This window comes from Sorex fumeus, unplaced genomic scaffold (genome assembly GCF_029834395.1).
Source record: "Sorex fumeus unplaced genomic scaffold, SorFum_2.1 ptg000087l, whole genome shotgun sequence".
Lineage (NCBI taxonomy): Eukaryota > Metazoa > Chordata > Mammalia > Eulipotyphla > Soricidae > Sorex > Sorex fumeus.
In genome coordinates, this window is record NW_026606144.1 from 6,224,004 (window position 1) to 6,250,648 (window position 26,645).

Sequence of the window (26,645 nt, forward strand, 5' to 3'; positions counted from 1 at the left end):
TCCTGTTCTTTTAATTTTTCAATTGTTTGGAGGGGCTCTGTGCCGGGGGGACCGTGTGTGCGGGGGAGCGAGTTCTGGGGTCAGCTGCGTGCAGCGCAAACGCCCCGACCCAGGGCCCCTTGTTCCTAAGCGGGGAGGTCAGGAAGGGCCAGTAGGAGACGGAGCCGATGGACCGCCCGCATTCTAAGAGACAACACTACAGGAAAGCTTCAAGTCACCTTTAATACAAAACCCATGTAGAGAAAGTCACATTAGCAAGATGGAATAATTATTAAGCGTGGGGAAAGCACCCCTGCAACGTCAGTAGCTGCGCCCTGCCTTCCGACCCAGGCTGCCAGCTGCCTTGCCGCCTCAGAGCACGGCCCCGGGAGCATCGGGGTTCCTTGTTGTGGGGGCTTTGAAGTGCTTCCACGATTCTGGGGCCGAGCCTCTGGGGCTGACCAGCTCTGCAGCCCTGGAGCTTGGGGCCATCTCTCCCCAGCCTCGGCGAGAAGGGAAGGAGAATACAATGTGGTGGCCCTGAGACCGTTCTGGACATCAGCAGGTTGCCTTCTTGGGTCTGAGAAGTTGCTGCCATCAACGTCACGGCCTTTGGTCTATGTCTGCTTCCCCGACCGGAAAAAGAACCTGGGAGAACAGAGGGGGATGAGACGGTGGGGGCGGAGGCGGGCCTGCAGCCAGCAGTGTGCTTGAGGCCTCCCAGGACCAATGGCTTCTGCACCTTTATTTTATTTTAGGGCCGCCCCTGGTCATGCTCAGGGCTGACTCCTGGCTCTGTGCTTAGAGGCTGACACTAGGGAACTCTGAGGGGTGCCAGGGATTAAAGCCAGGTCAGCTAACCGCAAGGCAAGGAAGTGCCTGCTGGCTGTGTTTTGTTCGGCTGGGAATCAAGCCCCCCCACTCTGATTTGAGGCTCAGCACCCAAAGGAATGGGAGGGGTCAATGGAGCAAACAGACATGAGGGAGATACTGGGGGAATGTCATGACACATGTCAGCAGTGGGAGACGCAGGATCCCCCAAATCAGGGGAGAGAGGGAGGGATTTAACCCCCTAGAGCCCAAGTAGTTATTGTCATGGTTTTTACTGTTGAAGACTATCGTACCACAGGGAGGCAGTGAACTGTCCCCTCCTAGGGGCGACTCATAACAGCTCGATAATCACTATTCAGCTTCTCCACGGCCAGAATGGCAGAATGGGCATACGTGCCAGTCCTCCCTCAGAGGGTCACTTGGTCCATCTGTGTGACAGCCTGGCAGATGCTCAAACACGGATGGGGCCCGGGACCTCCTTGCCAGGCCAGGAGCCAGGCACCTCCCTGTGGGGGTGTGGGTGTGGATGAGGATGGACATGTGTGCAGGAGCTGGGCGGGCACAGAGATGTGTGAGTGTATGTGGATTGAGGTATGTATGTTTGAATGCATAGGTGTATATGTGTGCAGATGTGTGTTAATATATGTGCATGGTGTTTGAGTCTCCTGCCCCTGGCTGTCCTCACTGGGACCCCTTGGAGGAGGGGGTGTTGAGTTTCCCTCTCCGCCTCGAGCAGAGCCCCGACAGCTGAAGACCTCCAGGACCCAGCCAAAGCCATGCTGAGACCACTCTCCACATGCTTGGGCGAGGAACCGGCAGAGAAACCCAGGTGTGCAGGACCCGGGGCTGCGATCTCCAAGCCTGCTCAGTTCGGGACTGAGCCTCCTCCACCCAGCTCCTCCACCTTCCAGTAGCTAGACAGTTACACCTACCAACTGCCGTGTAACCCCATCAATGGCCATCCAGAGACTATAAAACCAAGCTCCCGGAAGCAACCTCTTATTCTCTGGTTCTCATCAGAGAACCCGGCAGGCTACTGAGAATATCACACCTGCCTATATGCCTGACTAGGAACACTTGTAAAGGTGATTAGAGGCTGCCCCAAAAGCCTCCATCCATCTAGGAGAGCCCGGCAAGCTACCGAGAGTATCCCGCCCACTTGGCAGAGCCTGACAAGCTACCCATGGCGTACTGGATATGTCAAATACAGTAACAATGAATGGTCCTCATTCCCCTGACACTGAAGGAGTCCCCAATATGTCATCGGGCTACACTTGCACTTCACAGGGATGAATGGAGATGTTACTGGGTCCGCTCGAGCGAATTGAAGAACAGGGTGATAGTGATGGTGATAGTGGTGTTTGGGTGCAGGTCCGTATGGGGGAGGTATTGTGGGTGTGGGTGCAGGTATATAGTATAGGGGTGCAGATGTGTATATACAGGGGTGGGTATGGAGGGTGTATGTGGGTGCAGGTGAGTATGTACAGGGGTGGGTATTGCGGGTGCATGTGGGTGTGGGTGTGTATGTACAGGGGTGGGTGTTGCGGGTGTGTATGTACAGGGGTGGGTATTGCGGGTGAATGTGGGTGCGGGTGTGTATGTACAGGGGTGGTTGTTGCGGCTGTATGTGGGTGCAGATGAGTATTACAGGGGTGGGTATTGCGAGTGTATGTGGGTGCAGGTGCGTATGTACAGGGGTGTGTACAGGTGTGGGTGTCTGTATGGATGTGACCAGGTCCAGAGTCCAGGAGCTGATAGCAGCGAGACCAGAGCCGGTCCGGACCCCGGGCGGCCAGGCAGGGGACTCACAGCCTGCGCAGAGCGGTCTTCTCCTGCTTGCTCCCACTGGCACTGCTGGCCCTGGCAGCCAGGGCATCTTTTTCTCTTCTTCCTCCTGGGCCTTCTCTGGGCGAAATCAGGCCACTGGAAAAGGGGCATATAAATGGGACCGATGTTAAAGCACGGGTTCTCGGGATTCAGCCGTCACAAAGTCATCAATGAAGGATTCGAACCCCGGGGCAGGGGCAACAGCACAGCGGGGAGGGTGTTGGCCCTGCACGCGGCCCACCTGAGCTCCAGCCCGGCACCTCGTGAGGGTCCTGAGTGAGAGCCAGGAGTGAGCCGTGAGTGCCCCCTTCCCCCACAGAAAAAGAAGATGCGGGGTCGGAGCTTCTGGTGTAGGTTGTGAGAGCCTTCCGTCTCCCAGGCTACAGCCTCCTTCCTTCCCCGGTCTAAGGACGCTGGCTAGGACTCCAGGCTTCTCCAGTGTCCTGGAGCACGAGAGCATATGAAACACTCTGACGTGGGGGGGGTGTAGCTCGGCAGGCTGAGGCCGAGGTCCAACCCCCAGGCCATACTGTCCCCTGCGCACTGCAGGGAGCGACCTCTGCATTCTGCTGGGTATGACTCCTCCCCCACCCAGGGAAAAAAAAACATGCAAAACACAAGGGCCTGGAGAGAGGACAATGGGTAGGGTGTCTGCCTTGCATGAGGCTGACCCGGGTTCCATGCCTGGCACCCCATGTGGTCCTTGGCCAAGAGAGATCCCTGAGCACCCCTCGGTGTGGCACCCCCATCCCCTCCCTAAAGAGACTAATACATATCTTGGTGTCCCAGTCAGTAAAGGGAGGATGGTCAGGGCATCGGCCTTCCCGAGCTAAGGGCGTATGCGAGATTAACGCGGGCCCCTGGACCACTGTGACTCAGATGACAGGAGAAGCTTTGCATGTGTGAAGCTCACCCTCTCTCTCACCCCTGAGCAGCCCAATAAACAGGTAGCACCGAGGGCGTTTATTTATAAAAGGAGGCCAAGAAAGACAGCGCAGCTAAGTCCTTGCATGTGGCCAAGACCCCCAGAACCCTGGGCACGGTTGGGCCCCCAAAAAGGAAATTCAGGCCACATTCAATGAGTATTTAAGCCACGTGCCAGTGCCACCGTGGAGGGCAGCCGGAGGCACAGGGAGGGCACACTGGCTCCAGACGGCTCGTGGCAAAGGGCATGTGGAGAGACAAACTCCACGCTACCTGCCCGCGTGTCAGATCACACTTCGTGCTGGGAGAATGCTCTGGTGGACAGGCTGCTTTGTGATAGGGGCCACACCTGACTGTGCTCAGGCTCATTCCTGGCCTCTTCCTTATCCCCCCGGAACGCTCTCTCCGGCCCAATGTTAGTGGGTTTTTCCCTTGTTTTCGGGTCACACCAGCAATGCTCAGGGTGACTCCTGGCTCTGCACTCAGGAGTCACTCCTAGCGGGGCTTGGGGGACCATATGGGATGCTGGGATTGAATCCAAGCACCCTACCTAAACTATCTCTCTGGCCCCCATTTTCTTTTTCTTTTTTTTCCCCCATTTCTAAGTAATTTGTTTTTATTCTTGTTTTTTGGGTTGTGGGGCCAGAGCTGGCCATGCTCAGGGTTTCCTCCTGGCTCTACATCACAGGCTTAGTGGTGCCAGGGCTTGAAACAGGTCAGCTGCTTTTTATTTATTTTTTTATTATCGCCTGGAGCAATAGCACAGCGGTAGGGCGTTTGCCTTGCACGCAGCCAACATGGCCGACCCGAGTTCGATTCCTCTGCCCCTCTCGGAGAGCCCGGCAAGCTACCGAGAGTATCTCGCCCGCACGGCAGAGCCTGGCAAGCTCCCCGTGACGTATTCAATATGCCAGACACAGTAACAACAAAGTCTCCAATGGAGACGTTACTGGGCCCGCTAGAGCAAATCGATGATCAACGGGAGGGTCTTTACTTACTTACTTTACTTTTATTTATTTTGCTTTCGGGGTCATTCCTGGCGGTGTCAGCAGTTACTCCTGGCGGGGCTTGGGGGCTCATACTGAATGCCGGGATAGAACCCGGGTCAGCTGCGTGCAAGGCAAGTGCCCTCCCCGCTGGACTACTGCCCTGGCCCGGTACTATGGCTCTGGCCCCCCATTCTTTTTCTTTTTGTGATTTGGTTTTTACATCTGGGTGGGTCTCAGGGCCTCGGCAGAGCTGCACCCAGCCCCTGGCTCGTGCCACGGTTCACACATGTCCACTCCAGCCCGCGCCTGGCCCGCGCCTACCTCCTGTAGCACTGCAGTTCCTCCTGCGCCACTAGCAGCTGGCACTTGAGCCTGTTGCGCTCCTGCAGCACCTCCCTGAGCTCCTGCAGTGTGAAGCGCGGCCGCTCAGGGTCAGCCAGGTCCACCACCATCTTGTTCAGGCCCAGGCTGCCCTAGGAGAGAGCACAGCCGCTCAGCAGGGAGCACGGCGCCTGCCCTGCTCCGCCCGGGGAAGGGGAGCAACAGTGCCCGGCCCCAACCCAGGAGGCGAGAGCCCGGCCCGGGACAGCATCCTCCAGGCGGTTATCAGTGTGCCTGCTGCCCACTCCCGCGCATCACAGGGGGAACGGCAGGGCTGGGTGCAAACACTGCAGGCAGAGACATCCAGAATGCAGGCTGCACAGTACACGGGGTGCCCAGGCAGAGCTGCGGGCTGCTCCCTTTGGGCTTAGTGCGCTGGGCAGGTGTGGCCCACGCCTCCCCCCAAACAGAACATTCTTTGGCAAGTTTTTTTTTTTTTTTTGCTTTTTGGGTGGGCTGGAGTGGTCGCACAGCGGATAGGGCATTTGCCTTGCATGCGGCCAACCAGGCCGACCCGTGTTCAATTCCTGCACCCCTCTCGGAGAGCCTGGCAAGCTTCCGAGAGTATTTTGCCAGCGTGGCAAAGCCTGGCAAGCTACCCATGATGTATTCGATATGCCAAACACAGTAACAAGTCTCGCAATGGAGACGTTACTGGGCCTGCTAGAGCAAATCGATGAACAACGGGAGGACAGTGCTACCGTGCTTTTTGGGTCACACCCAGCATTGTTCAGGGGTTACTTCTGGCTCTGTGTTCAGGGATCACTATGGGATGCGGGGGATCGAACCTGGATCATCCACATGCAAGGCAAACACGCTCCCTGCTGTGCTATCACTCTGGCCCGGCAACTATTTTTTTTGGTCACTCCTGTCAGGACGCAAGGGACCACATAGGATGCTGGAGCTTGAACCCAGGCGCCTCATCCACTGTTCTATCTCTCCAGTCCTATGTGACTTGGGCCTCTCCACAGGCGAGAACTGTGCTCCACACAGGGCCCAGTCTGTAGCAGCATATTAGTGATCTCCACAGGGCTACAGGGCTTAGGGGCACGAGGTCAGATGCAACAGTCTTCACACACTTTCCTCTAAGGAAAACTTTTTGGATAATTTTTAGTGGATTATTCATAAGAAGCAATACAAAATAAATTACTTTGCATCCGCCTTTTTTTTTCTTTTTGGGTCACACCTGGCGAAGCATAGGGATTACTCCTGGCTCATGCACTCAGGAATTATTCCTGGCGGTGCTTCGGGACCCATATGAAATACTGGGAATTGAACCCGGGTCAGCCACATGCAAGGCAAACACCCTACCCGCTGTGCTATCACTCCAGTCCAGCATCTGCCTTTGAGGCAGGCTTGGTGGTGGTGGGAAAATTCAAAATAATGGTGGTGGGAATGTGTAATGATGGTGGGATTGGTGCTGAAATACATTATTGTGAACAACTTCATTAAAAAAATGTTATAATTTAAAAAAAGAACCAAGAAGAACTCTGCTCCAGACCTCTGGACCATCGTCGTGACCCAATCCAGTCTTTAAAAAAAAATTCGGGGGGCTGGAGCACAGCAGGTCCAATTCCCAGAGCACCACCAGGGGTGATTCCTGAGTGCAGAGCCAGGAGTAGCCCTGTGCATCGCCAAAAAGCAAAAAAATATGAACAAAAAAAAATGAAAACAATAAAAGAAATTTGGGCCTGTTATCGGGACAGGCTGGGGTGGTGGTTGGGAAAATTCCAAATAACGGTGGTGGGAAGGTGTAATAGTGGTAGAATTGGTGTTGGAATATTGAATCTAATAAATCATTGTGAGCAACTTTATAAAGTAAGTAAAGTAAGTAAAGGCCCTCCCGATGATCTTCGATTTGCTCGAGCGGGCCCAGTAATGTCTCCATTGGAGACTTTGTTGTTACTGTGTCTGGCATATCGAATACTCTCGGTAGCTTGCCGGGCTCTCCGAGAGGGGCGGAGGAACCGAACTTGGGTCGGCCATGTTAGCTGTGTGCAAGGCAAACGCCCTACCGCTGTGCTATCGCTCCAGCCCATTAAATAAAAAAAATACAAAATAAAAACAAGAAATTCAGGGCCTGAGAGATAGCATGGCAGGGAAGACGCTTGCTTTGTATGGGGATGACCTAGGTTTGATCCCTGACACCAAATATGGTTTCCGGAGCACTGCTGGGAATAAGTCCTGAGCACTGGTTGGTGTGACCCCTAAATAAAAGATAAATTTATCGATAAATCAGTAAAAAGAATGAAAGAAGTTCTGGTGATGGGCCACACAGTGGGTGAATCCAGAGACTACTCTGGCGAATGAAAAGGCCAGATGCTGAACTTGGTTCACGTAGCTGGGGCGGGCGCGTTCAGAGGGACAGGCAGGGGCAGAAACGGAGTCATGTTTTGGTGGGGACGGTTTCTGGTTTTCTGGGGGAACCGACCGAGGCGATGGCACATTCACAACCCCACTGATCACTGCCGCCAAGCTGTGCAAGTGGCTAGGATGAAAAAAAATTTTTTTTTCCTTCGCATTTGGGTTTTGGGCCCCGCCTGGAGGTGCTCAGGATTCAGGGGTCCAACCTGGGTCTGCTGTGTGGAAGGCAAGTGCCCTACCCACTGAACTCCCCAGAGATGAGAAATTTCACATTCTGCCCAGAGTAAACACAATAGTTTGAAAACGAAAGGGGCCAGTGTTTTGGCCAGGGCGGGGGAGCCCTGCCGTGCACGTAGCAGCCACAAAAGGGAAGCAGGCAGGTGGGTGACATTGGGCCCCCATTTCTCACCCTCCGGCAAGGCGCCTCCTCTGTCCCCCGCTTTCCGGTGGCCCCTGTGGGCCCCTCATCTCCTGCTGTGCTTCCTCTCAGATATCCCGGGGCACCCGACTGTGACCCAGCGCGGTGATCACACTGCCCTGCCCTGCCCCATCGTGCCATCTGGGAGGAGGAGGTGCCGTTTCCCCCACGGGGGTCTGTCCCCCTGCTTCACCAGGAAACCCCACAAACCACACTGATCCGGGCGCAGGGTGGGGGCTTTCTCTACAGCCCAGGGCGGAGTTGCAGGCCCAGATACCAGGAGCAGAGCGTCCTGGGCAGGGCTCAACTTGAATCGGGGGTAGGTGGGGACACTGGCCACCTCGAGTGGACGCCCAGTCTCCAAGCACCACGAGCCTGAGCCTAGAGGGCAGCCGAGGGGACAGTGCCAGGAGACCCCAGGCCGCCCCTGCCCCTTCTCAGCTTACAGCCTTGAGCAACATCTAGAGTTGGGGTGTCTCAGCGCCCATCCCGCAGGCTCACTGCCTGGCGCAGAGGGTGAAGTGGGTCCCATGAGAAATTTCCCTTATTCCTGATGGCAGACCCCTTCCAGCGCTGCTCTCTCTCTCTCTCTCTCTCTCTCTCTCTCTCTCTCTCTCTCTCTCTCTCTCTGTGTCTCCCTCCAGAGGTGCCTTCACACAGCTGCGACACAGCTGCGTCGGGGCCCTCTGTTCTTTTGCAAGGCTGTGCAATAGTCCACCTGGTGGATGAATTCAGTTGGGCTGTTTCCAGTCGGGCACCGTCAGGAATAAAGCTGCTCTGTAGGGCTGGGGCGACAGCGGGGAGGGCGCTGGCCTTGCACCCACCGGCCTGCTCCCAGCCCAGCATCCCAGGGACCCCCGGGATTCGCTCCCGAGCGCAGAGCGGGGAGCCGCTTCCCCCTGAGCCCTGCGGGTGTGGCCTCACAACAAACAGCCACAAGAAGCCACTCGGGCTCCTGGGTCTGCGGCCTCGAGCTACTGTTGCCCTTTCCGCTGAGATGGAGCTTTCACTCGGCTCAAAGATTGCCGGGAGGGGGATGATGGGACACAGTCCAGAAGGGGCGGGGACGGGCGAGGCGCGTCGGGAAATGCAGGTTCGGGGTTGCCCCCGGCTGGGTGGGCGCCGTGGGGGCCGCGTGGCCCCCGCCCCGCGCGCGCCCCGCACTCACCGCGCCGCCGCCCGCGCACCGCAACCGCTCCAGCTCCTGTTGCAGCGCGTCGCGCTCCAGCCGCAGCGCCTCCGCCTCCAGGCAGCCCTCGCTCACCAGCGCCTCCAGCAGCTCCAGCACGCGCACGATCTTGAACTGCAGCTGCGTGACGCGGGGGTCGCTGCCCAGGGCCATCAGCTCGCGGCCCACCACGTACGAGATGTCGTACACGTCCTCGGCGGTCAGCTGCGACGGGCTCTTGCGCAGCGCGCCCTCGGGCCCCGCCTCGTCGTCCCCGTCGTCGTCGGACCCGCGGACGGGGGGCTCGTCCATGGCCCCGCGGCCCGGCCCGGCCTCCTCCGCGCGCAGGAAACTCGGGCCCCGGGAGGCCCCTGCCCAGCCGGCGCTGCCCGGGCTGGACCCGCCGCGATCGCGCCCGCCTCGGGGTGCGGCCCGGGCCACCGCCAGGCCACGGCCGCCGGGCACGGGAGCAGGAAGGGGAAGGGGACGCGGCGGCCGCCGCTGGGCACCGGCGAGGCGGGGGCAGCGGCCGGCCCCGCCCCGCCCCGGCCGCCCGCGCGCCGCGTTTCCGCGGAGACGGGGGCGGGGACGGCACCGCGCGCGCACTGCCCCCTCGGACCCGGGCCCATGGCCCGCGGGCGGACACGCGGACACCCGGGGTGGGGGTTGAGGGGAAAGACGCGCCGCGATCCACGGGGATTACGCAGGGGACGCGGGAGGCCCGACCCGGCCCGGCCCCGCGCGGGGTCCCCGGCCGCACGCATGGGGCCCGGGGGGACCCCGGATGGCCACACGCGCGGGGCCCGCGGGGACCCCGGCTGGCTACACGCGCGGGGCCCACGGGGGACCCCGGCCACACGGACAGGGCCCGCGGGGACCCCGGATGGCCACACGCGCGGGGCCCGCGGGGACCCCGGCTGGCTACACGCGCGGGGCCCACGGGGGACCCCGGCCACACGGACAGGGCCCGCGGGGACCCCGGCTGGCTACACGCGCGGGGCCCACGGGGGACCCCGGCCACACGGACAGGGCCCGCGGGGACCCCGGATGGCTACACGCGCGGGGCCCGCGGGATCCCGGCTACATGCAAGATGCCAGCACGGCAACCAGATGCGAGGAAAGTGCTAGAAGCATCGATGAGGAGGGCCCTGCGCCCAGCCTGAGCAGCGTCTCCACCTCTCCCGGAGAGGCGTGGGCAGACGGCTCGCGTGTGGTACAGGACCAGTGCTTTTTAAGTTCAATTGCAAGTTTGTAATATTTGGTCCGGAGAGACAGGACAAGCCGGGCGGGTCTTCCCTTGATTCCTGCTCATCCCGGCATTCCCTGCGTCCACCCCCGCCCCCGCCCCCGCCCCCGCCCCCCCAGTTCCCTGCACCGCCAGGTATAATTCCTGAGTGCAGAGCCAGGTGTAACCCCTGAGCATTGCTGGTAAAGGTAAAGGTAAAGACCCTCCTGTTGATCGTCGATTTGCTTGAGCGGGCCCAGTAACGTCTCCATTGGAGACTTGGTTGTTACTGTGTCTGGCATATCGAATACGACACGGGGAGCTTGCCAGGCTCTGCCCTGCGGGCGAGATACTCTCGGTAGCTTGCCGGGCTCTCCGAGAGGGGCGGAGGAATCGAACTCGGGTGGGCCATGTTGGCCGCTTAGTAAGGCAAACGACCTCCCGCTGTGCTATCGCTCCAGCCCCATGTAATGCAGATTTGACATCTCATGGATGAAACTTCAGTGCTGTTAGAAGCGGCTTCCCCAGGCCACACTAGCAGAGGCCTGAAAGTGACCTTTTCTTCTTTTATCTCGCCGCCCCAGCCCCCAGAGGTTTCCACAGCGGCTCTCTTCTGCTGGCTGTCCTTGTCAACAGTTTCTCCTGATGTGAATTTTCCTAGAAATTCACCCTCGACAGCAGGCTGCTTAAAATTTTCTACCCTTCGGGGCTGGGGCCATAGTACAGCCTATAAAGAGTTTGCCCTGCACGCAGCTGACACGGGTTCCAGAATCTCCCAAAATAGTTGTGTACCTGTGACCGCATTTCATCTAAGAAATGCCACTTGGGTGAGCAGATGCTGCCAGGGCTGGAGCGATAGCACAGCAGGTAGGGCGTTCGCCTTACAAGCGGCCAACATGGCCGACCCGAGTTCGATTCCTCTGCCCCTCTCGGAGAGCCCGGCAAGCTACCGAGAGTATTCGATATGCCAGATACAGTAACAACAAAGTCTCCAATGGAGACGTTGCTGGGCCCGCTCGAGCAAATCGACGATCAACGGGAGGGCCTTTACCTTTAGCATTGCTGGATGTGACCCAAAAACTAAAAAACCAAATTAAAAAAAATGTTTGTGATATTCATCGGGAGAAAAGAGCAATAGAGAATATACTGGAACTTTCTCTGTGGAAGGCATGCCGGATCATCTCCACGCTGAGGTTAGGGAATCTTATGAGGGTAAAACAAAGAAAAAAGCAAAGCAAACCAACGAGACTACTTTCGGAGGCTACAATTTTCTAATCAACAAAGCCTGGGCAAGGACTCAGTGATGTAATCAGACATGACTTGGGAGGTTAAATTCCACCCAGAAATAGCAGCAAATACAGCACAGGCACCAGGAGTAACGAGAACAAAGGAACAGCCCAGAAGCAAGTGCTTGTACATATGCCCAAGTAACTGTCAACGAGGGCGCAAAGTCTACTCAAGGCGGGAGGAAGAGTCTCTCCAACAATGGTGAGGGGCGCTGGAACCATAGGGCAGAGTGGAGGGCTCTGGCACGCACAGACCTGGGTTCCATCCCTGGTGTCCCTGGGCATGGCTAGGAGTAATTCCTGAGTGCATAGCCAGGAGTAACTTCTGAGCACTGCAGGGTATAGCCCCAAAAGAAGACCGAAAAATCCACAACAGTGCTGGGAAAATTGTATTTTCCCCAAATGTGAAAGTATTAAGCCGAACTTTCCCTTCACACCAAATTTAAGTGCTGGCAGGGTGCACCACATTGCGGGTAGCACCCAGGCCCTGGGGTCCTGGGGTGCTGGGGCTGGCCTGGGCCTCAGATACCCAATGGAGATTTTTTTTTTTTGCTTTTTTTGGGTCACACCCAAAGATGCTCAGAAGTTACTCCTAGCTCTGCATTCAGGAATTACTCCTGGCGGTGCTCAGGGGACCATATGGGGTGCTGGGAATCGAACTCAGGTCGGCCACGGGCAAGGCAAACGCCCTACCCGCTGTGCTATCGCTCCAGCCCCACGTAATGCAGATTTGACATCTCATGGATGAAACTTCAGTGCTGTTAGAAGCGGCTTCCCCAGGCCACACTAGCAGAGGCCTGAAAGTGACCTTTTCTTCTTTTATCTCGCCGCCCCAGCCCCCAGAGGTTTCCACAGCGGCTCTCTTCTGCTGGCTGTCCTTGTCAACAGTTTCTCCTGATGTGAATTTTCCTAGAAATTCACCCTCGACAGCAGGCTGCTTAAAATTTTCTGCCCTTCGGGGCTGGGGCCATAGTACAGCCTATAAAGAGTTTGCCCTGCACGCAGCTGACACGGGTTCCAGAATCTCCCAAAATAGTTGTGTACCTGTGACCGCATTTCATCTAAGAAATGCCACGTGGGTGAGCAGGTGCTGCCAGAAACACCTCAAAGTCATGACGTGCTCTATTTTGAATTAGTTTTTGTTCATTATACAAGCTCCCCGTGACGTATTCGATATGCCAAACACAGTAACAACAAAGTCTCCAATGGAGACGTTACTGGGCCCGCTCAAGCAAATTGATGATCAATGGGAGGGCTTCGAGCCTCGAGCAATACATTCAGATACATTTTCCCATTGCCAAGTTTTTTGTGAGCCCCCCCAATATGGCCGACCCGAGTTTGATTCCTCTACCCCTCTTGGGGAGCCTGGCAAGCTACCGAGAGTATCTCGCCCGCACGGCAGAGCCTGACAAGCTCCCCGTGACGTATTCGATAGGCCAAACACAGTAACAAGAAGTCTCACGAAGGAGACGTTACTGGGCCCGCTCGAGCAAATCGATGAACAACAGGAGGACGTGACCGTGAACCCCCCCCATGGGGGGGAATAATTTATACCGAAAAGCAAGGCTCTGGGTCAGAAAGATACACTACCAGGTATGACTGAACCCCCTACTACACCCACCAAAAAAGGAGCTGGATTCTAAGGCACCACATATTCCTTCATGAAACTTTTATTTCTCTCTTTTTTGTTGGTTTGTCTGTTTGTTTTTGGGTCATACCCGGCAGTACTCAGAGGCTACTCCTGGCTCTGCACTCAGCAATCACTCCTGATGGACCATATGGGATGCCGAGGATTGAAAATGGGTCAGCTGCATGCAAGGCACACACCTTGCCATTGTGCTACTGCACTGGTCCCTCCTCATGGAGTTTTACACATCTTTGTGTCCTAGCAAAACCTTGGAAATCATGCCTCAGAATGTACAAACATGGGGCCAGAGAGATCGCACAGAGGGACGCACTTGCGCTGCATGTGGCTAAGTCATCTGTGTCCCTGGTTTGAATCCTCGGCACTACATATGTCCCCCTAAGCACTGCCAGGGGTCACCCTCAGTGCAGAGCTGGGAATAGCCCTGGAGCAGCATGGCTGGGCGTGGCTCAAAAACAAACCCAAAAAGTCAAAATGTCTTCAGGAGTGCTAGGAGAGAGTGCGGGTCTCAGGGGCCATGGCTGGCGTGTGCCAGGACTCAGATTCAAGCCCTTGCACTGCATGGCCCCCAAACACCTCTGGATGTAGCCCTTGGAGGCCTAGGGACACTGGGCCTGAAGACCACAGCACGGCTGGCCTGGCCCAGTGTCACGGCGTGGCCCCGGCAAGCTTCCCTCCTGTTCTTGAGACAATAGGCCAGTCTTGGCTGCAGCCTCACAACTGCTACTTGATGTTACATTAGGCTGATCAAGTTCCCTGGTCTCTGGAAAACCCCATGTTCTCACCCTTAACTGGGAAAAATAAAGAGCTCCCCACACAGAGTGAGCCGTGGAGAACAAGCACGGCAGTGCCTCGTGGCAGAGTGCCCAACAGCTGCTGGCGTTTGTCATAACCTGTTCATGATCTGAACTCGGAGCCCATGCAGTTTGTCACTCTGCTGGCAGGCCCTTTGCTCAGTGCTGGGTAATTATCAGAGTGTCAGTTGCAGCTGTGTGAGTTCCTAAAATGTGCTCCCTGCCCAGCAGCCCTGGTATTTAGAAATGCAAATCCTGATCCACTGAAGTGGAAATTCTGGGGCAGGCTTTGTTTTAAAGTGGGCTCTAGGACTGGAGGATAGCACAGTGGGTAGGGCGCTTGCCTTGCACATGACCGACCCGGGGTTCGATTCCCAGCATCCCATATATGGTCCCCCGAGCACTGCCAGGAGGAATTCCTGAGTGCATGAGCCAGGAGTAACCCCTGTGCAATGCCAGGTGTGACCCAAAAAGCAAAAAAAAATTAAAAATATAAAAAGTAAAGTGGGCTCTAAGTATTCTGGGGCATGTTCAAGTTTAAAAAATAATGGGTGAGGGCCAGAGCATAGTTCAGCAGGTATGGTGCGTGCCTTGCGTGCAGACAACCTGGATTTGATCCCCAGCATCACTTATGGTCTCCTGAGCCTGCCAGAAAAGCTCCCTGAGCACAGAGCCAGGAAGAAGTACCCAGCACCTCCAGGTGTGGCTCAAATGCCAAAAAAAAAAAAAAAAAAAATGGGTAAAAGTATAAAGCGCAAAGTTCATCACTCTAGAACCAGACCACAATAACTTGATCTTAATTGGCGTTGCCACTTGCAAGCTGTGTGGTTTAATGACCTCTAGTCCTGACCCAATTTCAGTAGGGCGTTTGCCTTGCACGCAGCCAAAATGGCCGACCCGAAGAGCGTAATGTTGTGAAATGTTTAAAGAAGAGTGTCTGGGGCCATCAGATAGCTCAAGGGCTGAAGAACATGTGGGAACCTCAGGTTTATTTTATTATTATTGGTTTGGTAGGCACACCTGGCGACGCTCTGCGCTTACTCCTGACTGCACTCAGGGATCACTCCTGATGGGTTTCGGAGGTCACTCCTATGTGGTGCCAAGGGATCAAAACCAGGTTAGCCGTGTGCCAGGCAAGCACCTTACCCGCTGTCCTATCACTCTGGCCCCCATTACCCAGTTTTGAAACAGTTAACGTCAAAAAATAACTTCAAAAAGAGAAGATTTTAGGGTATGGTGCCGCCAGCAGGTCAATCTGTACCTGTGAGGTGAGTTCATCAGCAGCCTGATGGCGCCTTCAGACTTCCAGATACCCCAAAATTGCTGCTTGTGTGCCTTTGGTCAGACCCCAACAACTTGGGACCAAGTTTACCAAGAAAGTAAACGGCCAAAAGTTAGGTATGTGAGAGACACACCCACAAACCACCTCTCGCTCAACTATACAATTGGAGGCAAAGCCTCTCTGGTTCCTGATCAAGCTGCTTGACGGCCATGATTCCAGAAACTCAGGGACAATTCTCGGAACACAGCGGCTTTTGGCAGAAATGTGTCCAGTCCCAGGGGCTGGAGTGATAGCACGGCGGGTAGGGCGTTTGCCTTGCACGCAGCCCGACCCGGGTTTGATCCACAGCATCCCATATGGTCCCCTGAGCATAGCCAGGAGTAGTTCCTGAGTGCATGAACCAGGAGTAACTCCTGAGCATCGCCAGCAAAAAAGCAAAAAAATAAATAAATAAATAAGTAAACAAATAAATAAAATAAATGTGTCCGGTCCCTGCAGTAGGTTGCCAGTGCCGGGCCACCCCAGGGGGGAAAGGGTGCTGTCCTTCTGCCTGCTCCCCCTTGGTGGCATGGTGGCCACCATCCTCCGGAGGCAGTTGGACAGTCAGGTTTAGGCCTGCAGTGACAAGATATGCGGGGACCTCACAGGATGGGAGTGGAACCGGCCCTTTCCTCCCTGCCCTAAGAAGACCCCGAGTCACCACCCACAGACAGCCTCTCTGGCTCCTTAATCAAGCTGCTTAACGACCATGATCCCAGAGACCCAGGAACAAATCTCAGAACCCAGCAGATTTGGGCAGAAATCCCTCCAGATTTTTTTTTTTTTTTTTTGCTTTTTGGGTCACACCTGAAGGTGCACAGGGTTTACCCCTGGCGGTGCTTAGGGGAACATATGGAATGCTGGGAATCGAACCCGGGTCAGCTGCATGCAAGGCAAACGCCCTACCTGCTGTGCTATCTCTCCAGCCCTCAATCCCTCCAGATTTAATTGTTAAAATTTCGGAATCCCAAAAAGAAAGAAGAAAAAAAAATAGCAAAAAAAAAGAAAAAAAAATTTCGGAATCCCAAAATTGCGTGGCCACTACTGCAGCAGTGTGACATCATATGTTATTCATAATCAGCAAAAGAAAACAAATTGTCTACGGTTAAAAAAAAAGAGAGAGAGAGGGCTGGAGCGATAGCACAGCAGGTAGAGTGTTTGCCTTGCACACGGCTGACCCGGGTTCGATTCCCAGCATCCCATATGGTCTCTGGAGCACTGCCAGGAGTAATTCCTGAGTGCATGCACCAGGAGTAACCCCTGTGCATTGCCGGGTGTGACCAAAAAGCCAAAAAAAAAAAAAAAAGAGAGAGAGAGGGTTCTCTCCCTGAGGTTGGAGACAGATGCGTGGTTGTGTGCACCTGGGCGCTGCCACCTCAGATTTAAACCGAAGGGACGGAAACGGGAAACAGAGTAAGGCCGTTGTTTCCACCAGGTTAAACAGGAAACCAGAGCCAGTGGGTCACATCTGAGAGGATGGCACTGCCAGGTGGGGCAGCGTCCGCCCGAAGGAAAGTTCCATGAGCAGGGCTGGGCGGGTCTATTCCGGTGCCCGGGCGGGCGGCAGACGTCAGTGGCACCATCTATTTCCGGAGAACACACGCAGCACGGCTCACTTCCTGTTCTCCATATTCTTTTCGGATCTGGTTAAATCATGCGGGTACACAGTCGGCGCTGGGGAGATTTCCCACTCCTCGAGCACAGCCTGCACAGGGGTCCGGCTGCGGGATGGTGGGCGCACGGCTCTGGTTTCGAGTCTGTTACTAATTCATGTGACATGTGGATCTGGAGAGAGGGCGAGGGGGAACTTTCAAGCCTATGTGGGGAAGAAGCCGCCAGCCTGTCCCTGGGCTGCACTGTGGAATGTAATAGAACATTCCTCACAGTGCTCAGCCGGCAGCTGGCAGGCACTGCCAAGTCTCTGCTTTAAGGATCTCTCAGGACGAGACTGCGACAGAAGTCTCCAGCCGGGTAGCCATGGCAGCCTGCAGCTCGGCGGCTGTGTAAAGTACTGGCTTGGGGAGTTTTAATTATCCCCGACGTGGGAGGCTTGCAGGAAGCTCAGCATGGCCACTCCGCACAGGAACCGGCAGCAGGGCGCTCGGCCCCCGCATGCGGCCCACAGGAAGCCAAGCCATCACAGGCAGCTCCTCCAGCCTCCATCTGAGCCAGCATAACGGTTCCCATGAATGCCCCAGCACTAACAGTGTGAGAAACAGGCCAATGCCACAGGCAGGGCACTTGACTAGTACCTGGCTGGCCCAGGTTCAATCCCAGTATCCTATACGGTCCCGAGTCGGCAGGAGCGTAGAGCCAGGAGGAAGCCCTGAGCATAGCCGGGTATGGCCCCCAAACCACGTTATTATCAGACGGCACGGCTGCCAGAACTAAAGAGAGGCAAGGCCAGCCTAAGGACCGAGACCGCTGCAGCGCACCACGGACCACTTCCGGAGTAAGGCACTTGCTCTGCAAGCAGCCAACCCGGGAGTGGTCCCTAGTCTTGCACTGGGTTCCCCAAGCACTGTCAGAAGTGACGCCTAAGCACACAGCCTCGAGACCGCACAACTGCTGGGTGTGGCCCCTCCCCTAAGAAAAAGGAAAAAATAAACCACGTCCCACGCCACACACACACACACACACACACACACACACAATAGAGAAAGGACAGAACAACTGTCCTGGCCAGTCCGTCTGCTTTCATGCACTGACCACCTCAGCGGCATCACAAGCTGTGAATGAGTAAAACGCTGGAGGGAAAATCCTGGGATTCTTTTTCTAGAGATGTGTTACATAGGGGCAAAGAAGATAAGCAATGGGGGAAAAAAAAACAAAGAAAATAGCAAAACTCAGAAAATAACAGCCTTGTTCCTTGTGCTGGAGGTAGGAATATGGCCACTGGTGCACCTGTTGGAGGAAAAGTGGAGTACCCCTGGGGGGAGAAGCCTGGAGACACCTTGGATTTCCCAGCGTGGCCAGGGAGACGGCTCGGGGCTGGAGTGCCCGTGTGGCATACAGGATGCCCCAAGTTCAATTCCTGGCACCACGTACAACTGACAGTCCTGGCGGCCCTCGGCAGTGCGGTTGAGGATGAACTGTCAGGTGCACCAGCTGAGTCATCTCGGGGAGAGGCCCTTGGGCAGCTGTGTTGAAGAGATTATTTATACATCCACGTTCATGGCACATTTATGCACAACAGCACAGGGGTGTTCACCTACAGTCCAGTAACGGTGCTGATAATGCTCCATGAACGGAAGTAGAGAAGCTTACCTGCTAGGGGGCAGAATCAAGTAAGCCCGGCTGTCAGCCGCGAGCACTCATTTGGGAAGATCAATCAGAAAGTAGGTGGCTGAGGAGGTGCACAGGTCTTCATGACACTGAAGAAAGCTCGGCTCCGCCAACGAACGTCAAGGTGTCCCCGACCCACGCTTCTCCCTCCTGAGCATTTTCTTTCCTCTGTTCCGTTTTTGGGCCACATTTGCATGCTCAGGCCTCACTCCTGGATCTGTCCTGGCAAGGTTCCAGGGACTCAGCAGCATCCTGCCTGCTGTTCTGTGTCATCTACCACCCTAAGATCGGTTATTTTTTTGTTTTGTGTTTTAGCCTTGACTGTATGGGCAGGTACGTCGTACAGTACATATAAATGCATATATTTATATTTTGGGGGAGATGCTCAGCAGTTACTCCTGGCTCTGCTCTCAGAAATTACTCCTGGCATTGCTCAGGGGACCATATGGAATGATGGCGACCAAACCCAGGTCGGCCACATGCACGGCAAATGCCCTCCCTGCTGTACTATCACTCCAGTCCCTATTTATATTTGTTACTTTATGTCCTCGCAGTCTTCATCCCTCCCACCCAAGCATGTGGGGGGGGGGGGGGGAGGGCAGCAGTGTCCTCTGTCTATCCAGTGTAAGGCGGTGATGGTCCAGCCCCTGACTAGAGGGCCATGCCACACCAGGGATTGACTTAGACTCTAATCTTGGAACATTCGAGCCATTTACCCGGCCCTTTTTAACATACTTTTTGTTTGGGGGCCACACCCGGCACTACTCAGCAATAGGGATCATCCCAGGCGGACCTGGGGAACCTTATGGGGTGCCGGGGATAGAACCCAGGTCAGCTGCGTGCAAGGTAAGTGCACCTCTTATTTGATTCTACCAGCAGGAAAGCTTCCTCTGCTCTTCCATGGAGCATCATCATTACGCATTGAACTGTTAAGCAGGTGACCGCTGGGGCAGCTTCTGCACCCTCCTCTGCTGTTGTGCATAAATGTGGCATGAACGTGGCTGTACCCGTTCTACCGCACCAGTCCACTTTACTGCTCTTTCAAAGAATCATTTAGGACTTGCAAGGGGTGGGGGGGGCAGGGGAAGCACATTTTCCGAGATTTCCAGCGGGGCCCGGGAAACGATGCAAACGTCCAGGGCCCCAGGCTCACTCTAGAAAAGCGTCCCGCACGTGCGAGAAGCCGACCTACTCCATCCAGCGCGGAGAGCTCCGGGGAGATGAGCAGTTTCCTGCGAGCGTCGGCATTTCCCGCGACGCCGCGGAGACTGAGCGGCCCGGGAGCGCAGAACCAGGGAAATTGAGCCCCGGGACACCCGCCGCACATTCGACAACCTTCCAACGCGCTTTCCGAGTCGCCGTTTATCTCGGGCGAAAAATAAATAAAATATTGAAGGGGGGCAAACAATGAAGGTTGATCTTCTTGGGAGAGGGCATCTGCCAACGCGCCAAACACGGCGCGAGTATTTTAAGACGGGAGCGGACGCCTGCCGTCGCCGCCGGACGAATCTGCGGCTCTCGACGCGCAGCTCGCGCGGCGCAGGAGCCCCGGCGCTCTCGGAGCCGGCGCCGGCGTGACGGGCGGAGGCGGCGCGAGCGTGTCACGGTGAGCGCGACCCCCGGGGCAGGACAGGGCGCGGCGCGGCCGGCTACGGGGCCCCGCGACTTCATCCCACGGCCGGGCCCCGCGGCTTCGCCCCTACGGCCGGGCCCCGCGCGGCCGCCATGTTGGAGCCTGGCAAAGAGCGGGCGCCCAGGGCGCTGTCGGGTCGGTCGGGGGAGCAGGGGGTATCGGCTGGGTCGGAGCGTCGTCGCCTGCCGCCTTGGTTTCACAAAGGGCAGAGGCCTCCGTCCCCGTCCGAACGAAAGCTCGGCGACCCGGGCCGAGGCCCCGCGAGGCTCCAGGGAGCTGCCACCGCGACTTCCGCCCCGGCTTCCGCGGCGCCTCTGCGCATGCGCGCCCACGTGCCCACCGGAGGCTTCTATTCCCTGGCGCGGCGCTGGGGGTGGTTGATCCTGCCCATCCACCGCCGCGAACTCTGAGGAGGGACTGGGCTCTTTAGATTTTTTCACTTTTGCTTTTTATTTTTTTATTTTTATTTTTTTGGCGTGGGGGTCACACCCAGCAATGCTCAGGGGTTACTCCTGGCTCTGCACTCAGGAATCACTCCTGCTGGTGCTGGGGGGACCATATGGGATGCTGGGGATGGAACCCTAGTCGACCACTTGCAAGGCAAACCCCCTCCCCGGTGTGTTGTCGCTCCAGCCCCTGTCTAGAGCTTTTACTTCCATGTAAAAACCCGTAACAAACACAGCAGAAAGCCCTAGTTAAGGCATTTAGTTATATTTTCTAGATGATTTGAATTTTGCCAAGGTAACACTGGGTTTTATGCACATTTCGTGTTCTGACTCAGTCAGGCGCACTTTCACTTGCTGTACTTTTGTCTTGAATGGTAAATTTCTTTGTTTGGTTCCATTCCCTACTGATGTCGGTGGGCGGGAGGGGAAGCCAGTCACTTTCTCCCCATCTGCCTCTGCCACCCGGGACCCAGGGTACTTGGGTTCTTGTCTCGCTCACAGAAAGGAATTTCAGGAGTAGACAAGCAGGGAAGTAAATAGATTTTATTTGAAGGTGTGGAGGGAGAGAGAGAGAGAGAGAGAGGTGCTCAAGAAAGACTGCGGGCTTCTCCAAGGGTGGAGAGAACCCCTAGACACATTCCAGCATTAGACACAAAAGCATTAGTACACATCTCAAGAGGGTAAATGGCTCTTCTTGGGTTCTCTTGATCCGGAAGATCTGGAGTGTTCCCGGGGCTGGATCACATTTTAATCAGATTAAGGGAGAGGTTGGAGGGTTTGAGGAACTTAATGAGGAGGGGTCCAACCTCCTCAGGGTCCGCTGAAGGTCTTATCAGGTCTGTTTTCTGTATCCACAGGGTGGATCAGTCTTAGGATTTTCCTCTCAGAAGTTCCCTGTCTACCTGCCTACATCACTACCATTCAACTCAGATATTAACCCATTATTGAAATACTGACTATAACAATCCAAAAAGAGGCTGGGGGCTGACTTCGTGGTTGAGCCCGGGTCCTGCCTGAGTGAGGCCCTGGGTTCCATTTGCAGCACCACATGCCCCCAGCACCGCCCTGCTCATTGCTGGCCTGGGTTAGACCCTTGGCGCCAAATATGGCCCCAGTACCGCCCCGAGTGACCCGGGAGCATAGAGCCGTGACTGAACCATGACCCCCACAGGGTGTGTGACTGATCCCGGGAAGAGAAAGGGGGTAAAGCCCTTGGCTCTCACCCCTGCAGGAGTACTGGGTAGCTTGGTGAAGTTTTGTAGCCACTTCCTCAACTGAAACCACAGTGATAGGCTGCCAGCTCTGGTGTTGTCCCAAGAGCCAGGGAGGCCAGTGCCTGGCAGTGCTCTGCACCTCCTAGTGTTCAGTTCGAGTTAGTCGCTTTTCCCATCCCTGTATCCTAGGGCGGTGGCAGGGAGAGGCCAGGGCGGGACCTTGTCTAATTAGTGCAGAGAGAAGGAAGCTCCAGGCAGAGCTGCTGGCTGTCCTGTGGGGGCGGTGCACACTCCAGGAGCTGTACCCCCCTTGAGCTGGATCTGCCGGTCCGACACCCTTGCCCGTGACATTCTTTCCTTGCTCCCTGTCTCCCCAGGATGGATGTCCTCAGTGAAGAGAGCGTGCCGTGCCTCAGTTTGTGTCCTGGCGTGGACAGGGAAGTATCTCCCATCCAAGGGTAGAAGCGGCCGGAGAGAGGTTGCCGTGCTGGGGGGACCTTGTGGTTCTCCTGCAGGAGTGCGGTGAGTGTGGGATCAAAGGCTTCCAACTGCTGGGGGGGGGGGGGCGGGCAGGGGGACTCTGCCCGCTGAGGGGCCTGGGAGGGGAGGGAATCCAGCGACTGTGTGCAAATCTGTGGCCTTTGGTTTTCTGGGCTTCTGTTTGTTTGGTTTCGGGCCACACCGGGCAGTGCTCAGGGATCAGTCCTGGCGGGGCTCGGGATCCTGCGCTGGCCACAGGGAGGACAGGAGTCTGGCCCGGACTAGCTCCACAGCCCAGGCCTGGCCTTTTCACTGGAGAATAAGTCTGCACACACTCGTTAAGCACGCCCCCCCCCCCCCCCTTCCCCAGCCGCCCCCTCTGTAACTCCGTTGAGGCTGGAAAGCCAGAGATCCTTGAGGGAAATCTGAGTAAACACTAGAAAGGGGCCCTGAGGAGCGGGGGTCACCAGACATGCCCTTGGCAGAACCCTGGGGGGGCTTTAGTTCATTCTTGGGGGCCTTTCCCAGCTGCCCTGGGGGGGCCACTTGGTGCTGGGCCCAGCCACGGGCACGGCTCCCTGGCCCAGAGCCCTGGCTTTTCCTAAAATTGTTCCTTAGGGAGCATGAGGGAGGGAGTGTGCGTGCCCACTCCCGCTGGGTGGCGCTAGGGGCACTGCGCAGTGCTTGGGGGTCGTTCCCGCCTGGGCGCCTTCATGCAGCGCCTACTCCAGCCTTGCCGTTGTTGGTTAGTGTTTGTGTTGGGGCCACGAGCAGCTGTCCAGCCGTCCTGGCGGTGCCTGGCATCAGCCCTGTGCCCGCCGGGCGCCTTCCCTCCAGCCTGGCTCTCCGGCCTGTTTCTTCAGTGTTCAAGAGCTGTGCCTGGCTCTGTGCTCGTGTGGGATCGCGGGGGGTCACGGACAGAGCTCAGCGCCCTGTGGCCCTGGGGCTTCGTCTATGACACGTTTCAGCATGAGCTCTGACGTGAAGGACACATGTCCTCCTCCTTCCGTGGTGTCCAAGATGCTGACGCAGGGGTCCCCGAGTACTGGCCTCGGCGGTTACTCCAGAGACACATGTGAATGAACGGTCCTAGGTCAGACGCTCCAACTCCCCATCCTGTGAGAGAGCGAATGACAGTGGCAGGATTGCTAGTTGTGCCCAGATTCCATTGCAGTGAATTCTCCTGCTGTGGCAGAGTGAGGAGGTGGGGGTCCTACACCCTGTAGGGCGCTTGACTTGCACTCAGCCCTTTCTAGTTTGAATCCCCCGACATGACATTGGGTTCCCTGAGCGCCATCAGGAGTGATCCCTGAGCACAGATCCAGGGTTGAGCCCTGAGCACTGCTGGATGGGACTCCAGTAAGTAAGTAAAGTAAAGGCCCTCCCGTTGATCGTCGATTTGCTCGAGCGGGCCCAGTAACGTCTCCATTGGAGACTTTGTTGTTACTGTGTCTGGCATATCGAATACTCTCGGTAGCTTGCCGGGCTCTCCGAGAGGGGCGGAGGAATCCGATAGCACAGCGGACTCCAGAGCCAACAAAAAAAAAAAAAAAAAGAAAAGGAAGTCCTTTATTGCTTAGGAACTTAAGGGCCAGCCTGCCCGGGCCTGGCGCCAGCGTTGCTCAGCTATAAAACACCCTGTGCCACATTTCCCTCATCTGAAGCGATGTAATGTGGACCACCGACGGCCACTCGCGCTGTGCCTTAGGCCTGCCTCAACCATTCAGGGTGGGAGCCCCAGGGAGACGGTTTAGGAGTGAGCGCCTGTGTGCCATGCAGAGGCCCAGTCGGCTCCCTCCGAGTGTGGGCCCCCAGCACTGCGTGCCCCTCCCACACACACACACTGGGTGGGGTGGGAGGGGCCACGTGACCGCCGCATTGGCGGCAGGGGCGGTCCTGAAGGCACTCACTGTCCCTGCATGTGATGCTGGTGTGGCCACACCCTTTCCAAGAAGTTCTGGAGTCCAGCTGTTTGGAGGTGGGGTGTCTCCCCAGCATTGCTAGGGCCCCAGGGGGCTGCTCCCACTGGCAGACGCTGCACCCCTCTGCATTCTCCCTGGCTCCCTGTGAACATTTCTGTCTTGGGAAGGTGAGTGGGCTGTGTGGCGGTCCTGTTGGTCAGTGGTTGTCCGTGGCTTCTCCCCAGGGTGCGGCTGGAACTCCTCCAGCCTTGGTCCTGCTTTTCTCGGCTCTGGGTGGGAGGCCCCTGCCTCCAAGCGCTCCCTGTCCTGCGGGGAGGGTGTCCGGGCGCCCCCCAGACTTTGACCTGGACGCTGTCTCTGTCCTCCCTAGACCATGAGCACCTGGATGCCCATCGCCAAGGAGTATGACCCACTGAAAGCCGGCAGCATCGATGGCACCGATGAAGACCCCCACGACCGCGCCATCTGGAGGGCCATGCTGGCGCGCTACGCCCCCAACAAGGGTGTCACTGGGGACCCGCTGCTCACCCTGTTTGTGGCGAGGCTGAACCTGCAGACGAAGGAGGAGAAGCTGAGGGAGGTGTTCTCCCGCTACGGCGACATCCGGCGACTGCGGCTGGTGAAGGACCTGGTGACCGGCTTCTCCAAGGGCTACGCCTTCATCGAGTACAAGGAGGAGCGTGCGCTGCTCAAGGCCTACCGCGACGCCGACGGCCTGGTCATCGACCAGCATGAGATCTTCGTGGACTACGAGCTGGAGCGGACCCTCCGGGGCTGGATCCCCCGGCGCCTGGGTGGAGGGCTGGGCGGCAAGAAGGAGTCCGGGCAGCTGCGGTTCGGGGGGCGCGATCGGCCCTTCCGGAAGCCCATCAACTTGCCCGTGGTGAAGAACGACGCGGGGAGAGAGGGCAAGAGGGAGCGGCGGGAGCGGTCTCGATCCCGGGACAGACACTGGGACGCCAGGGCGCGCGACCGCGGCCGGGAGAAGCGGTGGCAGGACAGGGAGCCAGCCCGGCCGCGGCCCGGCGGCGACTGGGAGCCAGACCGGGACTCGAGGGACGACAGGGCCAAGGGGAGGGAGAAAAGGGATCGGAGTAAGTAGGGCCCACCCCGTCACGCCCCCCTGGGTCTGCATCAGCCCTGCCACCCGCCTTGTTCCCCTACTGAGGTTGAGCCAAGAGTCCAATAAAACAGCAGCCATGCGGTCAGGAGCGAGCGCGTTTCCTGTTCGCTGGAGCCCAGGTTTGCGCTCCGCTTCCCCGACAGCTGCTCTGAAAATGGTTCTGCGGTCACTGGTGTCTGAGGGGCAAATGAGGAGCCCTCTTCTCACCGGCTCGGCAGAACAGAGTCCAGAGGGGCTCCTAGAACCCTTGGCAAAAGCTGTTGGAGGCTGGAGCGGTAGCACAGTGCAAGGGCGTTTGCCCTGCACACAGCTGACTTGAGTTCCATCCCCAGCACCCCATGTGGTCCCCAAGCCCCACCAGGAGTGATCCCTGAGTAGCTGCTGGGTTTGGCCCCCAAACAAATGAGGTGCTGACCTAGAGCCAGCAGCATCCATCTGCAGCTCCCAGGACCCCGGCTGGGTTCAGGTGTCTTCACTGTGAAGGGCTCAGTGGATTTTCTGGGGCAGGAAGGCAGATCCTGGAACCCCCTTCCTGAGCTTCCTGTCACAGCAGCCGGCTCCCTGGGGACACTCGCCCAGCAGCTGACTTCCTGGGGACACTCACCCTGTTCTTGTTTGAGTTTTGGGGATCAAACCCCTGGGCCTCAGACATGGGAAACACATCCCCCACCGCTCACTGTAGCCTGGCCACCAGCTCTGCCCACTTGCCACATGCACTGTCCACTGTCCTCCCGTTGTTCATCGATTTGCTCGAGCGGACACTAGTAACGTCTCCATTGTGAGACTTGTTACTGTTTTTGGCATATCGAATACATCATGGGGAGCTTGCCAGGTTCTGCCGGGCTCTCCAAGAGGGATGGAGGAATCAAACCCAGGCTGGCCATTGCAGGGCAAATGCCCTACCCACTGTGCTATCGTTCCGCCCTGCGTGCCACAGAACCTTTTCTATTTCAGGAAAGGCTAGCATTTACAAGGAAAATAAAAAGCCAGGCTCTGGCCTTGCTGGTCTGAGGCCCTGGGTTTGATACCCGGCCCTGCAGTGGTGGGGGGAGGCGCTCTGTCCCAGAATGATTCTCACTGTCCATAGGAGCCTGCGGGTAGGAGCAGCTGAGGAAGAATCTGCTCTTTCCCTGAGGGTTTTCAGCTGCGAAGTTGGCTGTCCCGGTCCTGCCAGCACTCTCTCTACTGTCCCCTCACCTGCTCCCGAGGGCCTCAGGCATAGCACCCAGTGTCAGGCTGGGCTGGCAGGCATGGCAGGGTCACCAGGAGCTCCCCTGAAGGCACAAGCCCGGGCACTGGGTGAGCTCCCAACAGAGGGGGTGATTAAGCCCAGAGGTGCTCCCACCTCACACCAGACACTCAGGAGAGGCCAGACTTGGCCACAGGAAGT

General features: G+C 57.0%; 2 protein-coding genes across 2 annotated transcripts; one reads left to right on the top strand and one right to left on the bottom strand.

Moving 5' to 3' along the window:
- Nucleotides 1–223: 223 nt before the first annotated feature.
- On the bottom strand, nucleotides 224–9,252 carry RILPL2 (Rab interacting lysosomal protein like 2). The gene is made up of 4 exons (XM_056131393.1): nucleotides 8,882–9,252; nucleotides 4,872–5,023; nucleotides 2,620–2,733; nucleotides 224–627 (listed from the first exon to the last, which is right to left on the bottom strand). The coding sequence occupies exons 1-4, from the start codon at nucleotides 9,191–9,193 to the stop codon at nucleotides 597–599; spliced, it is 609 nt and encodes a 202-aa protein (XP_055987368.1). The 5' UTR covers nucleotides 9,194–9,252; the 3' UTR covers nucleotides 224–596.
- Nucleotides 9,253–22,107: 12,855 nt separating this feature from the next.
- Nucleotides 22,108–25,348, top strand: SNRNP35 (small nuclear ribonucleoprotein U11/U12 subunit 35). Its single transcript, XM_056131392.1, has 2 exons — nucleotides 22,108–22,252; nucleotides 24,503–25,348. Exon 2 carries the CDS (start codon nucleotides 24,506–24,508, stop codon nucleotides 25,232–25,234), a length of 729 nt encoding a protein of 242 aa, XP_055987367.1. The 5' UTR covers nucleotides 22,108–22,252; nucleotides 24,503–24,505; the 3' UTR covers nucleotides 25,235–25,348.
- Nucleotides 25,349–26,645: the final 1,297 nt, after the last annotated feature.